The 13,663-nt window shown below is 50.5% G+C and overlaps 1 protein-coding gene across 1 annotated transcript in view; it reads left to right on the forward strand.

The window, feature by feature from the left end:
• The window catches only part of LOC138753139 (uncharacterized), an 80,977-nt gene extending 68,131 nt beyond the window's left edge, over positions 1–12,846 (forward strand). The window contains exons 14-18 of the mRNA XM_069915713.1: positions 542–716; positions 1,493–1,649; positions 2,895–3,048; positions 5,501–5,612; positions 12,493–12,846. Of these exons, the coding sequence (XP_069771814.1) occupies positions 542–716; positions 1,493–1,649; positions 2,895–3,048; positions 5,501–5,612; positions 12,493–12,674 (780 nt within the window). The 3' untranslated portion in view covers positions 12,675–12,846. The remainder of the gene's footprint in view (positions 1–541; positions 717–1,492; positions 1,650–2,894; positions 3,049–5,500; positions 5,613–12,492) is intronic.
• Positions 12,847–13,663: the final 817 nt, after the last annotated feature.

The following is a 13,663-nucleotide window of genomic DNA, read 5'->3' on the forward strand; positions in this document are numbered from 1 at the left end:
AGTGATGAGTAGGATTCATTCCTGCATGTGTTGGCAGGAGTGGCTACTCAGCCTGGAACTCCACAAGCACTGTTGTATTATGGTGAATCCTGGAGTCCCTCGCAGCCGGTTACACCAGTCCATGCATAACGTGCTGAGAGATGTGAGGCAGACAGTTGTGCTCTGGGATACGTTCCAGCTCCAAGATACAAGTCGACCCTTGATGGGAGACGGGTCCCACACACACTGACCCTCGCCCGGGGGATGGGTCCCACACACACCGACCCTCACTGGGGGACGGATCCCATGCACATCAATCCTCACTGGGGACAGGTTCCACACCCACCGACCCTCACTGGGGGACTAATTCTTTTGCAGAGGGATTAACCGTTGCTTGAAATGTGACATTCTGTTTGTGGAGGAACTACCAAGTTTTTGTGTGTGTGTGTGTGTGTTTGATCCTGTTGGGTGGGGGTGAGAATGTGGGGAAGGGTTGCCTGTGTGGAATGCATGCTGTGGTGTACATCACTGCTACATGGTCCTGCTCCCTCTCCATCTCCAGGTGTGCGATGTTTCAGCCCTGAAGGATCTCTCATCTCTTCAAACCCTGCATCTAGACAACACAAGCATCACTGGGAGTTCACTTCAAGCACTGAGTTCGCATTCCACTCTCACTTCACTCAGTGTGTCTGGACTGCCATCTCCCAGTGGAAACGTCATTCTGCAGATTATCTCAGGTCAGTGATCAGTGTCTGCCCACCCTCCCTCCTCTGGTTTTCCTATCCCTGACTTAAATCTATCTGATAGAACAAATCATTTAATCCACAAAGTCTCGACCCTAGGGGTGTGCCTCAGGAGGGAGCTGGCTCTGGATCTCAGAGCTGGGCTGAAACGGTTGCCACAAGAAGACCCGGGTTTAAGGTGCTGGGGTGTAGGTACAGTGGAGATGTCGGGTAAATTTTTTTACACAGAGTGGCGGGTGCGTGGAATGGGCTGCCGGCAATGGTGGTGGAGGTGGATACAATAGGGTCCTTTAAGAGACTTTTGGATGGGTACATGGAAAAATAGAGGCTCATGGGTAAGCCTGGTAATTTCTAAGGTAGGGACATGTTCGCCACAGTTTTATGGGCTGAAGGGCCTGTATTGTGCTGTAAGTTTTCTGTTTCTATAGTCTGAGCAATCTTTGAAATTTTCTCCTCCAGAGAACTGCAGGCAGGAGCAGTGTGTCATTGAATGTATTCTTGGTGGAGATTGTTAGATGTTTAAACTCCAAGAAAGCTGGGGACAGCGTGGGAAGGAGGAGATGAGGCCAAGGTTGGATCAGGCATGGCCATGTTCATCAGCGGAGCAGGTTCAGGGCCAGTGGCTTATTTCCTCAGGCCTTTAGGAGCTTCACTCTTTAACCAACTCATAGCCTGCGTACCTGGAAGGTATTTCCTCTGCTGTTTAGTTCAGCTGTGTGGAGTGGGTTGTAGACCACTCTCCTATCATTCTCTCCCCTTCCATTACTCAGGTCTGAAATTAACTCAACTGAAGCTGCCAGACAGACACTCAGTCAGTGATGCTGGTCTCTGCTTCCTGTCTCTGCTGGATCGGCTGGTGGAGCTTGACCTTACGGATTACACACAGGTCACCGATGAAGGCATCAGCCACCTTGCCCGCCTACTGAGGTGAGTCTGCGGCTCAACCCCCCAGCTCCTGTTTCTCTCATGTTGTCTCACAAACGACAAGTGGTGGATGTGGGACCATGTAATGGCTGCACAGATGGATGCAGGGCAAGGCACACAAATCGGGTGGGAACTTGCTGCCCCCACCAAACCCAACGTCTGACAGGCCTCTCAAACCTGCTCCCAACCACACAGGGTCGGCTGCTGTGTCCCCCCCACCCCCGCGGGGTTGTGGCTAATATTCTACCCCCGGATCATGTGATCTCCTGGCCTCCACGTCTCTGCTCACTCCCCGTAGCTATGTTAGTGAGGCAAGGAAATGGATGAGTGCAGCAAGCTTCAACAGCGCACAGCCTCCAGTCATCATCCTGATACCAGCTGTACCAGCTTGTGTCCATGCACACCGTGTGTGAGTTTATACACAATTAGGTTGTCCAATTAGGTTGTATTGTTATTGTGGGCCCACTGTGGCAGTATACAGTGCTGGATGCCTGTGAGGTTATTTGAATGTACCGTGTGTAGAATTGCCCACTTAGAAAAGAATAGCACAGCATCATGTGGGGCCCTTCAGCCCATGATGCTGTGCTGGCCTATATAAGCCTTTCCCTCCCTTAAAGCCCATAACACCCCCCCCCCCCCATGTTTCTTGCATCCATGTGCCTATCTTGGAGCTTTTAAATGTTCCTAACATACCAGGCCCCCCCACCACCCTTGGCAATGCATTTCACGCACCCACTACCTCTTAACTTTCCTCTTTTGTCTCCCCAAAACTTTCCTCCACTCACCTGAAACCAGTGGTTTTTAAATGTTAAATGTAGATGTACGGTACAGTAACAGGCCCTTCTGGCCCACCAGCCAATTGACCTACAACCCCTGGTACGTTTTAAAGGGTGGGAGGAAAGTGGAGCCCCCGAGGAAAACCCACACAGACTCATGGAGAACAAACAAATTCCTCACAGACAGCACAGAATTTGATCCTTGGTCCCGATCGCTGGCGCTGTAACTGTTGCGCTAACCACTATACTAACCGTGCTGCCCTATGTCCTGGCATAGGTGCACTGTGGTTATTAAGGGATTACTTAAGGTGGTAACGTAAGTGGGGAAAAAAGAGGTTGAGAACCACTGCTTAAAACCAATGTCCCCGGTAATGAAAGTTGCAGTGTTTCAGAGTGAGGTTTGTGTACACATTTTTTTCTCATTATGCATGGATGATGATGTCTCAGTAACAGCTTCTGTCTCCATGTCCAGGTTAACCAAGCTTTCCCTGAGTAACACCCAGCTGACGGACGCGGGGCTGGCTCCCCTGCATGCTCTGAAGTACCTGGAGGAACTCTGCCTTGATCGCACGAGTGTTGGCAGCAAGGCGGTGGCCCAGTGTGTCAGGGTCCTGCCCCATTTACAGGTCTGTGGAAACATCTCGTGACACGGCTAAGACAGGAGGCTGAGTGCCACGGGCTGGGATTTTCCTGCTGCCCCTCTGGAGTTGTCCCTGCCATTTGGTAACTGATTGTTACCTGAGCAAATTCGGACAGTAGTTACATTGACCAGACAGGAGCTTTGTGGTGGCCCAGAGTAGAGAAAGATGCCAGGTTGCCCCACCAGAGAACCATCAGCGAAACAGATGAACTTCTACAATAATCCAGATCCCTCCCTATTTCCAGTGTTTTGCTCCTGCTTCGAGCAAGCCCCACTTGTAGAAATGAAGAAGGAGAAGTGGGTGGGGGGGGGGGAAGGGGGGGAAATGGGAAGATTGTAATCCTCAGGAACACTCAGTGGTTCTCAGCATTTTTCTTTCCGCTCACATACCATTGTTTTAATCATTCCTAATTGACTCGTTATGTGCAGGGTTTCAGAACTCCAAAGGAAATGGGCCAAGGACCATTTTTCTCAAGCAAAATATTTCAATAACAATTGGGTCTAGAGCAGTGATTCTCAACCTTCCCTTCCAACAACATCCCACCTTCAACAACCCCTTAATAATCACAGAGCACTGATGGCATAGGGATTACTTAAACTTGGATGTGAGTGGAAAGAAAAAGGTTGAGAACCACTAGATTAAGCAGACCAGAGGGAGTGGCTGTGAGTCAGGGAGGGTGGGGTATCATTGGTGAGGGGAAACAGTATATAATGTAAACCAACAACGGCCGGCCCGCTCTCTCTCTCTCTCTCTCATATATCAGGCAAGCAGTTTGACACCTATTACTGGTGGTGACAGGCTCAGCTGGGAGCTAAAGGGAATTGAATAGAGTTACAGAGATCTACAGCATGGAAACAGGCCTTTCAGCCCATCTTGTCTGTGCTGATCATGCAGTCCCATTTGCCTGTGTTCAGCTCACATCCCTATACATTTTCTGTCTGTATCTGAATGTCCTTTTGATGATTGTACCCACCAGTACCAGCTTGTTCCAGAGACCCACCCTCCGTTGTGGAAGTTACTCCTTGGTTCTCTTTTAAATATTTCCCCGCTCACCTTAAATCTCTGCCCTCGAGTTTTACATTCTCCTACTTACGTAGCATAAAGGTTGAGATCATATCGATGCCCCTCATGATCGTACAAACCTCCATGAGGATTTCCCCTCAGCCTCCTATACTCCAAGGAGAAAGGTTCCAGCCTCTCCATATGACTCAAGCACTTCATTCCAACAACATTCTTGTGAATCTTTCTATTGGAATTATTTTTAAAAATCTTATTAACAGCACAGTAACAGGCCCTTCCTGTATTTGAGCCCACAAGCTCATGCAACCCAAATATCCCACCTCAATTTGAGATTATTCAACATCCTGGGGTTATATTGGCTGGGACCTCAACTGGACCATCACACAGACTGTGTGGCTGAAAGCAGGACAGGCTGGGTATCCTGTAGTGAGTGAAAACACCAAAATGCTGGAGGAACTCAGCTAGTCTTTTTCAACGTCCATAAAAAGCAAAGATATATTGCTGATGTTTCAGGCCTGAGCCCTTCTTCAAGGAATAAGCAGAAAGGATCCTGCAGTGAATGACTCACCTCCCGATATCCAGAGCCTTTGAAGTATTTGTGCGGCACCTGTCCACCTGGCTGGGTGTGTACAGTCCAACAGCCCCCGAGAAGCAGCCCCTGTGAACTGCATCCCCTCCACCACTGGCACACAGTATCTGGAGTGCTGCCATCTGCAAACATGCCCATCCCGTCACTGAAGTACCTCCCAATCCAGGACCTGTACCACCATGGGTTACAGGAAGCACCACCACCTGTAAGTTCCCCTCTAAGTTGCAACAATCCTGACTAGGAACATGATGGCAGGAACTCCCTTCCCAACAGTACTAGGGGCATCTTCAACTGAAGGACTGTATTTGGGCACAGCCATGGACAGGTAACAGGCCATTTTGGTTCACGAGCCTGTGCACATTTGGCAACCCCCAGTGCATTTGAATGGTGGGAGAAACTGGAGCCCCTGGGGAAAACCCACACACACACAGAGAGAACGTAAAAACTCCTTACAAACAGCACGGGGATTCAAACCCGGGTCCCGAATGGCGCTGTAAAAGCATCGCACTAACCACTACACCGACTGTTCACACCCCACCATTATTGTTGGTCGAGCAATAAACAATGGCCCAGATCCTGAAAAATCAGGAACTAAAGAGTGTTCTTCACCTTGGCAAACCTTTGAATTTAATTTTGCATTGTTCCTGAGCCAAAATTTGCTAGAGACCCACCAACACGAGTTCAGTTATGAATTTGGATTTCCTGGGGTTCAGGGCCTAGAATCCTAACCAATACCTATCATATTTCAATGAGTGGAAGAGTGAGAGAGGGGAGGGGAGGTGCTGACTCCAAGTGACTAACTTGCTGTTATCGATTGTTTGACCATAGGTGTTGAGTTTGGCATCGACCCGTGTGGGTGACAACGTAATGTCGCAGGGGCTACTGCACTGCCTGCAGCTGCTGAAGGTGAACTTAAGTCGAACTCGCATCACAGACAGAGGTACTTGGCCCTCCCCATCGAGTGGATACCTTTACCTTAACCCAGGGCAATGTCGTCCCACCTTCTATCTCATTGCTAACAGGTGCATACTACTTCTCCCCAAAGAGCAGTGGGACTGGAGACCACAGACAACCTTCTTCACCACGATCCTTTATGAAAAGTTTGTGTGTCTGTCAACACAGATTCGCAGGAAGTTTCATTTTTCCCCCCTCACCCTGTAGTGTTGGTGTGGACTTTCCCCCCTCACTCTGTAATGTTGTTGTGGACTTCCCCCCTCTCTCTGTAGTGTTGTTGTGGACTGTAGAGCTCGTCGAAAGAATCAGACTTGTTGATCCAAACCAAGGCTTTTATTAGTAAAAGACAGGAGCTCTTCACAGGTGGCCGACCACTCCGGAATGATCCGACCTGGCTAGGGACACAACCCTTCAAGGCCCAGACAGTAGGCGTGGCTAAGCTCTCAGCCAATCGCTGTAAACACAGTCTAGATACTGTAACTATATACACTACATACATTGGTGATAGATCTGTACTATCACATGGACTTTCCCCTCTCACTCTGTAGTGTTGGTATGGCCGTTTCCCCCCTCACTCTGTAGTGTTGGTGTGGACTTTCCCCCCTCACTCTGTAGTGTTGGTCTGGACTTTCCCCCCTCTCTCTGTAGTGTTGGTGTGGACTTTACCCCCTCTCTCTGTAGTGTTGGTGTGGACTTTACCCCCTCTCTCTGTAGTTTTGGTGTGGACTTTCCCCCCTCACTCTGTAGTGTTGGTCTGGACTTTCCCCCCTCTCTCTGTAGTGTTGGTGTGGCCGTTTCCCCCCTCACTCTGTAGTGTTGGTGTGGACGTTCCCCCCTCACTCTGTAGTGTTGATGTGGACTTTCCCCCCCCTCACTCTGTAGTGTTGGTCTGGACTTTCCCCCCTCTCTCTGTAGTGTTGGTGTGGACTTTCCCTCCTCTCTCTGTAGTGTTGGTGCGGACTTTCCCCTCTCTCTGTAGTGTTGGTGTGGACTTTCCCCCTCACTCTGTAGTGTTGGTGTGGACTTTCCCCCTCACTCTGTAGTGTTGGTGTGGACTTTCCCCTCTCTCTGTAGTGTTGGTGGACTTTCCCCCCTCACTCTGTAGTGTTGGTGTGTACTTTCCCTCCTCTCGCTGTAGTGTTGCTGTGGACTTTCCCCCCTCATTCTGTAGTGTTCGTGTGGACTTTTCCCCCTTCACTCTGTAGTGTTGGTGTGGACTTCCCTCCTCACTCTGTAGTGTTGGTGTTGACTTCCCCCCTCACTCTGTAGTGTTGGTAGACTTTCCCCCTCACTCTGTTGTGTTGGTGGACTTTCCCCCCTCGCTCTGTAGTGTTGGTGGACTTTCCCCCCTCGCTCTGTATTGTTGGTGGACTTTCCCCCCTCGCTCTGTAGTGTTGGTGGACTTTCCCCCCTCACTCTGTAGTGTTGGTGGACTTTCCCTCCTCACTCTGTAGTGTTGGTGGACTTTCCCCCCTCACTCTGTAGTGTTGGTGGACTTTCCCCCCTCACTCTGTAGTGTTGGTGGACTTTCCCCCCTCACTCTGTAGTGTTGGTGGACTTTCCCCCCTTCACTCTGTAGTGTTGGTCTGGACTTTCCCCCCTCTCTCTGTAGTGTTGGTGTGGACTTTCCCTCCTCTCTCTGTAGTGTTGGTGTGGACTTTCCCTCCTCTCTCTGTAGTGTTGGTGTGGACTCCCTCCCTTCCTTTCTCTGTAGTGTTGGTGTGGACTCCCCCCCACCTCACTCTGTAGTGTTGGTGTGGACTTTTCCCACTCACTCTGCAGTGTTGTTGTGGTTTTACCCCACTCTCTCTGTAGTGTTGGTGTGGACCTTTTCTTCTGATAAAGTAGTGGAGACCCAATCCCCATGTTTAAATGTTATCTGGAGAAGTATTGAAGAAGTAAAGAAGTAAAGAAGAAAATCTGCAGACGCTACGGTCTAGTGCAGAACACAAATGTGCTGGAGAATCTCAGCAGTGCCCGTAAGGACTAATGGGTGACCAACGTTTTGGGCCTGAGCCCTTAGTTGGTAATCTGGACAAATGGGTAGATTTCTAATTAAAAAAATGGGGTGAGGGGGAGTACAGGCAATGGGTGAATACAAGTGGGAGGGCAGTAGAGAAAGCTAAGAAGTGATGGGAGAGAGGGCTGAGGGCTAAGAAGGGTAGCACTCTGACAGAAGGAAAGGAAGTGGTGGGGAGCAGGTGGAAAGGATAGAGAAGGATGGGGGAAAGGGGAAGGGGTGTTCAAAGATATTGGAAGTCCTATTGATGACGTCTGGTTGGAGTCACTGAGATGGAAGACAAGATGTTCCTTCAATTTGTGGGTTGCCTCGGTTAGGCAGTGTGAGGCAGTGAACAGATGTGCTAGTGGTGAGTGGTTGGTAACTCGGTAGTCTTTGGCTGTTGCAGTGAACGGAGCGAAGGTATTCAACGAAACCATCTCCCTGTCTACATCCATTCTCACCAATGTAGAGAAGGCCATATCGAGAACACTGGATTCAGTATACAAGTCCTACAGATTCACAGGTGAAGTGTTGCTTCACTTGGAAGAACTGTTTGGGTCCAACTGCCCAACTATCTCACCCGATAATCCCCTGTAGACAGTGGCTGTTCATGTTTATTATCATCTGAATATACATATATAAATAATCAAAATAAATCTATAAATATTTAGGATGATTTACCCATTCATCAATCTTACAGCCTGAGGGAAGAAGCTTTTCCCCAGCCTGTGAGTCCTGATTTTAATGTTCCTGTACCTCCACCTTGTAGCCAGTGGGTTGTTGATACCGTGTGTTGGATGGAAAGAGTCTTCTTTAATTCCTTGAGCCCTATTTAGACAGCACTCCCTGTAAATATCATGTAGGACAGTGCAACCCTACGATCCTCTTAGCAGTTCAAATTATCGTCTGTACAGATGCTTTGCAGTTACCATCCCACACAATGATGAAGCCAGAAAGATTTTTATGTACATGGCCATAAAGTAGATCATAATCTGACGATGTCGTACGCATGAATTGTATGAGTGTAGCTGCACCTGCCATTCTTCCTGCAGACACACAGGCACACCAACAAAATCTGTATACATTAAATTACACTAATTGCCAGTGTAGCAACTGTGTCACAGCGTGAAATGAAGACCAAGAAAATGATCAGACGTAGTCAAGTCGAAATTCAAAGTTGTTTACTCAATCATGCGCAGCTTTTTAAAACTCCATGTGTTCTAAATAACATTATCACATTGTGATACGATGACATCACCCAGAACCTCCTGAACCAGTTTGATTAAGTGTCCAGTGAGCTGCTACATGCCCCTTCCCAAAAACTGGCAATAGGAGGTTAAATGTCTGGTGCCGTTACAGTCTACAGTCTACCACTCTTGGGCGGTCGTCTGTGCCTTCACATCAGGGGACGTGATATCCAGGTCAAGATGAGCGGGCTTTAGTCGGTCAATCATAAATGTTCCTGGATGCCCCCCAATGTCCAGCATCTACCATCAAGGTGGTTGGTGCATCCATTTGTGGATGGACCAGCAATGTTGCCTTCACTAGGGCACCTGGTCTGCTGGAATGCTACCATCATCTCCTTTGTCCACTTGAGTTCTTTGGCATCACTGGACTCAAAGTTAAAGAGGGGTTTCATAATATGAACTGCAGAGGGTAGAAAGCGGCGATGGAAATTGACCATCCCCACAAATTCCTGGATCCTTTTGATGATGATATTGGGCCACGTGAATTTGAGGATGGCTTCCACCTTGCTAGATAATGAAACAACACCCCGGCTACTGATCTGATGTCCCAAGAACTCAATAGAGGACTGCCTGAATTTGCACTTGGCAGGTTTCACAGTTAGCCTGAACTCCAGAGTAAACGCAGATGCTCTTTGTGGAAGTGGCTGGCAATGAGTGCATCATCCAAGTATACGAAAAGGAAGTCCATGCCACACCCCACTGCATCCTTCAGTCACTGGCATGTTTGTGCAGCATTTTTGAGCCCAAATTCGAAGAGGCTGAATGGTGTTATAATGGCGGTCTTGGGCACATCCTCCCAGTTCACAGGTATTTGGTGGTACCCACGCACCAAATCAATTTTAGAAAATATCCTGGCCCCGTGAAGATTAACTGTAAAGTCCTGTATCTGGGGTACAGGGTAGTGGTCTGCAATGGTAGCATCATTGAGATGCCTGTAATCCCCGCGAGGTCTCCAGCCTCCCGTGGCTTTGGTCACCATATGTTGTGGGGAAGCCCACGGGCTATCAGACCTGTGTATGATTCCAAGTTCCTCCATTTTGTGGAACTCTTGTTTTGCAAACAGCAACTTGTCAGGCAGGAGGTGTCGGGCTCGGGGGTGTAGAGGAGGTCCTTGGGTGAGGATGTGGTCTGTGATGCCATGTTTGGGTGTGGCAGTGGAGAACTGGGGAGTGACAATGTCCAGAAACTGCAAGAAGTTTGGCAAATTCGTTGTTTGAGTTCTCACTGGTGTCTTGGTACGGGGTGAGTAGTTTGGCTTTTCCAAAGGGGAAGTCTGGATCGTTGTGCTGTTGACCAACCAGCGCCCTTTTAAGTCCACCATCAGTGAGTGGGCTCTGAGGAAGTTGGCACCCAGCAATGGCCGGGACACAGCAGGAAGAAGGAACTTCCATGAGAACTAATTAATGCCGAATTTCTGGGGTATAGTCTGTGTGCCGTGCGTACAAATCGAACTTATTCACTGCAGAGAGCGCCAGACCCGTGCTCCTGGTACGGGTGTCAAAGCCCAAAGGAGGAAGGACACTGAGAGGAGCCTGAAGGAAGAAGGTCAACTAGAAATTTGCTCTGGGAGAGTTTGCCCCAGACATAGAGTAGGCCGTTATGGTGGCCAGCCGCCGTAGCCATAAGTGACGACAAGCCATGGCATTTCCCAGAAAAGTGCAAGGGGGTCGGCAGTGGTAAGTTCCAGAACCCCAGCGGTGATGGTAAAAATACCAGGTGGTTGACATGGAGTCATGCTTGTCCAGAGGAATGTGAGCCCTCATCGTTGGTACTCACGGAGCCTGGGCCTTTGGGTGTGACGCAGCAGTAATTTCCATGGGCCTTGCACCCTGCTGTTTTGCATGCCCCAGAATGTCTGGATGGGTGGCCACCGTTCGAGGGTTATTAAAGTCCTCGTCAGCCAACATGAGGCAGATGTCTTCTGGCATATGTTCTAAGAACAACTGCTCAAAGAACAAGAAAGGCCTATGGCCGCCAGCCAGAGCCAACGTGTGATTCATTAACTGAAGGGGCACAGTCCCCCAGACCATTAGTATGGAGGAGCTGTGCAGCTTGCTCGTGTTGTGAGAGACTGTAAATCCGGAGAAGGAGGGGTTTTATGGCTTCATACTTGCCATGAGATGATGGTTCCCAAAGAAAATCCACTACTCGGCCGGCCGTGTCCTGGTCGAGGGCGCTTACCACATGATACCTAGTGGCATCCACTTCTATCTTACGAATGTGGAACTGTGCCTCAGCCTGCCTGAGTGGTTGAAAAGACAGGCAGTTGGAGCGAAACCACTGCGTTGTCCATGTTTGGCCCCATTGGGGTCACCAATGCATTGATGGTTCTTCACTATCCTATCAACCTGCATGGCAACCTTGAGAGATCTATGGATTTCTTCCATTGAAACTTGTGCTACCCAATTGGGTTTCATTAGTTGGGGGATTGAGTTCAGGAGTTGTGAGGAGACGCTGCAGTTCTATAAAACTGGTGAGAACATACGGAGTATTGGGTTCAGTCATTACAGGAAGGATGTGAAAGCTATGGAGAGAGTGGGATTGACCAGGATGTTACCTGGACTGGGAAGCAAGGTTAGCAGAGCTGGGACTTTTCACTTGGGAGCGTAAAAGGATGAGAGGAAACTTGATAGAGGTCATCAAAAATATGGACTTTTTCCCACCCTTTTTCCCAGGGCAGGAGTAGTAAACACCAGAGGGCGTCTGCACAAAGTGAAGGGAGGGAAGTTCAGGGGTAGGCTTTTTACACAGAGAGTTGTGGGGGCCAGGAATGCCTTGCTGGGGTTAGTGGTGGAGGCTGGAACATTTTGGGCATTTAAGAGACTCCTGGACAGGCTCATGGATGGAAGAAAAATAGAGAGTTACAGGGTAGGGAGGGGTTAGTATTTTAGGTACATTGAGGGCCTGAACTGTGCTATAATATTCTATGTTCTAAATTAGCTCCTACCATGTTGTATATAAAATTTTAAAACATGTTTATTAAAAGACAGGAAAAGATATAAGTATAAAAGAATAGATAAATATTTCAGACAAGAGATTTTTGAAGAACTGGGGAGTTCATAGGGCATGGGTGGAGCTGAGTGATCTCAGCTGTGATCTTGTTGAATGACGGAGCAGGCTCGATGGGCTGAATGGCCTCATCCTCCTCCACCTGGTTCTGATTTTCATAAATAAGTATTCACAGCTGCATTCAGTTCAAAGAAAAGTGCCGTTTCAGTCGTGTAGACAGATCTTTTCGTCCTGGTGAAGACACCTTGCTACAGTTTGGGCGCCTGTCTACAGTGTGCTCGTACTTGGATACAGGGCTCAAGCCCAAAAAGTTGGTGATGAATCTTTATCTTTGCTACATAAAGGACACTGTTTGACTGGCTGAGTTTCTCCAGCATGAGTTTTTAATTCAGTCATGGTGTCTGCAGACTTCTGTTTTACTTTTGGGCCTGGAGTAGTTTGAAGTAGTTGGAAGGGCAGAGGTGGTGGAGTTCCATGCTGAGGACCCCAGTCGGCACTACAGTCGGTTTCACAGCTGGTTATTTCTGTCCTGCCTTGGACTGAGATTGTGGTAAGGTGACATGGACCCAGCACATTGAGCTGAAAGCCCGTCTCTTTCTGCTTTCTAGGCCTCCGGTACCTAAGGCAAACCAAGGTGGTGCAAGTGAATCTGGATGGAACAGGGGTGACACTGCCTGGTGTCAGCGAGCTCCTGGCGAGCTGCCCCGCTATCGCCAGCATCCGCGCTAATAACCTGCACACCGTCCCTCTGGACCAGGCCTCGGACGAGGAAATGGTGGCCAAGGACTGAAGGATGGTCGTGGATCCAACAGGGTTGAAACTGACAGAGAGAGAGTGATGGGGCAGTGCAGACACCTCGAACCCGTGCTGTCCCTGCTTTGGCAGAGTGGCTGGGCAGTGCAAAAGGAGCATTATGTTACATGTGGTTTTTAAATTACAGGTCGAGTACCTCATCCATGAAATATTTGGGACCAGGAGTTTTGGGGTTTTTCAGTTTTCAGAACAGTGGAATTAAGCAGACACAGTGTCACCTCCCCACTGCTGGTCCCACCCTGAGGGGGACCCCCAAACCTGCCCTGCAACCCGAGGGGGACCCCCGTCTTCTGTCCTGGAGCCCAGGGGGGGACCCCCGACTCCTGCCCAGGAGCCAGAGGGGGAACCCCAACTCCTGCCCAGGAGCCCGAGGGGGAGCCCCGACTCCTGCCCAGGAGCCCGAGGGGGACCCCCGACTCCTGCCCTGGACCTCGAGGGGGACCCCCGACTCCTGCCCGGGAACCCGAGTTGGACCCCCGACTCCTGCCCGGGATCCCGAGGGGGACCCCCGACTCCTGCCCGGGAGCCCGAGGGGGACCCCCGACTCCTGCCCGGGAGCCCGAGGGGGACCCCCGACTCCTGCCCGGGAGCCCGAGGGGGACCCCCGACTCCTGCCCGGGAGCCCGAGGGGGACCCCCGACTCCTGCCCTGGACCTCGAGGGGGACACCCGACTCCTGCCTGGATCCCGAGGGGGACCCCCGACTCCTGCCCGGGAACCCGAGTTGGACCCCCGACTCCTGCCCGGGAGCCCGAGGGGGACCCCCGACTCCTGCCCGGGAGCCCGAGGGGGACCCCCGACTCCTGCCCGGGAGCCCGAGGGGGACCCCCGACTCCTGCCCGGGAGCCCGAGGGGGACCCCCGACTCCTGCCCGGGAGCCCGAGGGGGACCCCCGACTCCTGCCCGGGAGCCCGAGGGGGACCCCCGACTCCTGCCCGGGAGCCCGAGGGGGACCCCCGACTCCTGC

This window comes from Narcine bancroftii, chromosome 2, assembly GCF_036971445.1.
Source record: "Narcine bancroftii isolate sNarBan1 chromosome 2, sNarBan1.hap1, whole genome shotgun sequence".
NCBI classification, from domain to species: Eukaryota; Metazoa; Chordata; class Chondrichthyes; order Torpediniformes; family Narcinidae; genus Narcine; species Narcine bancroftii.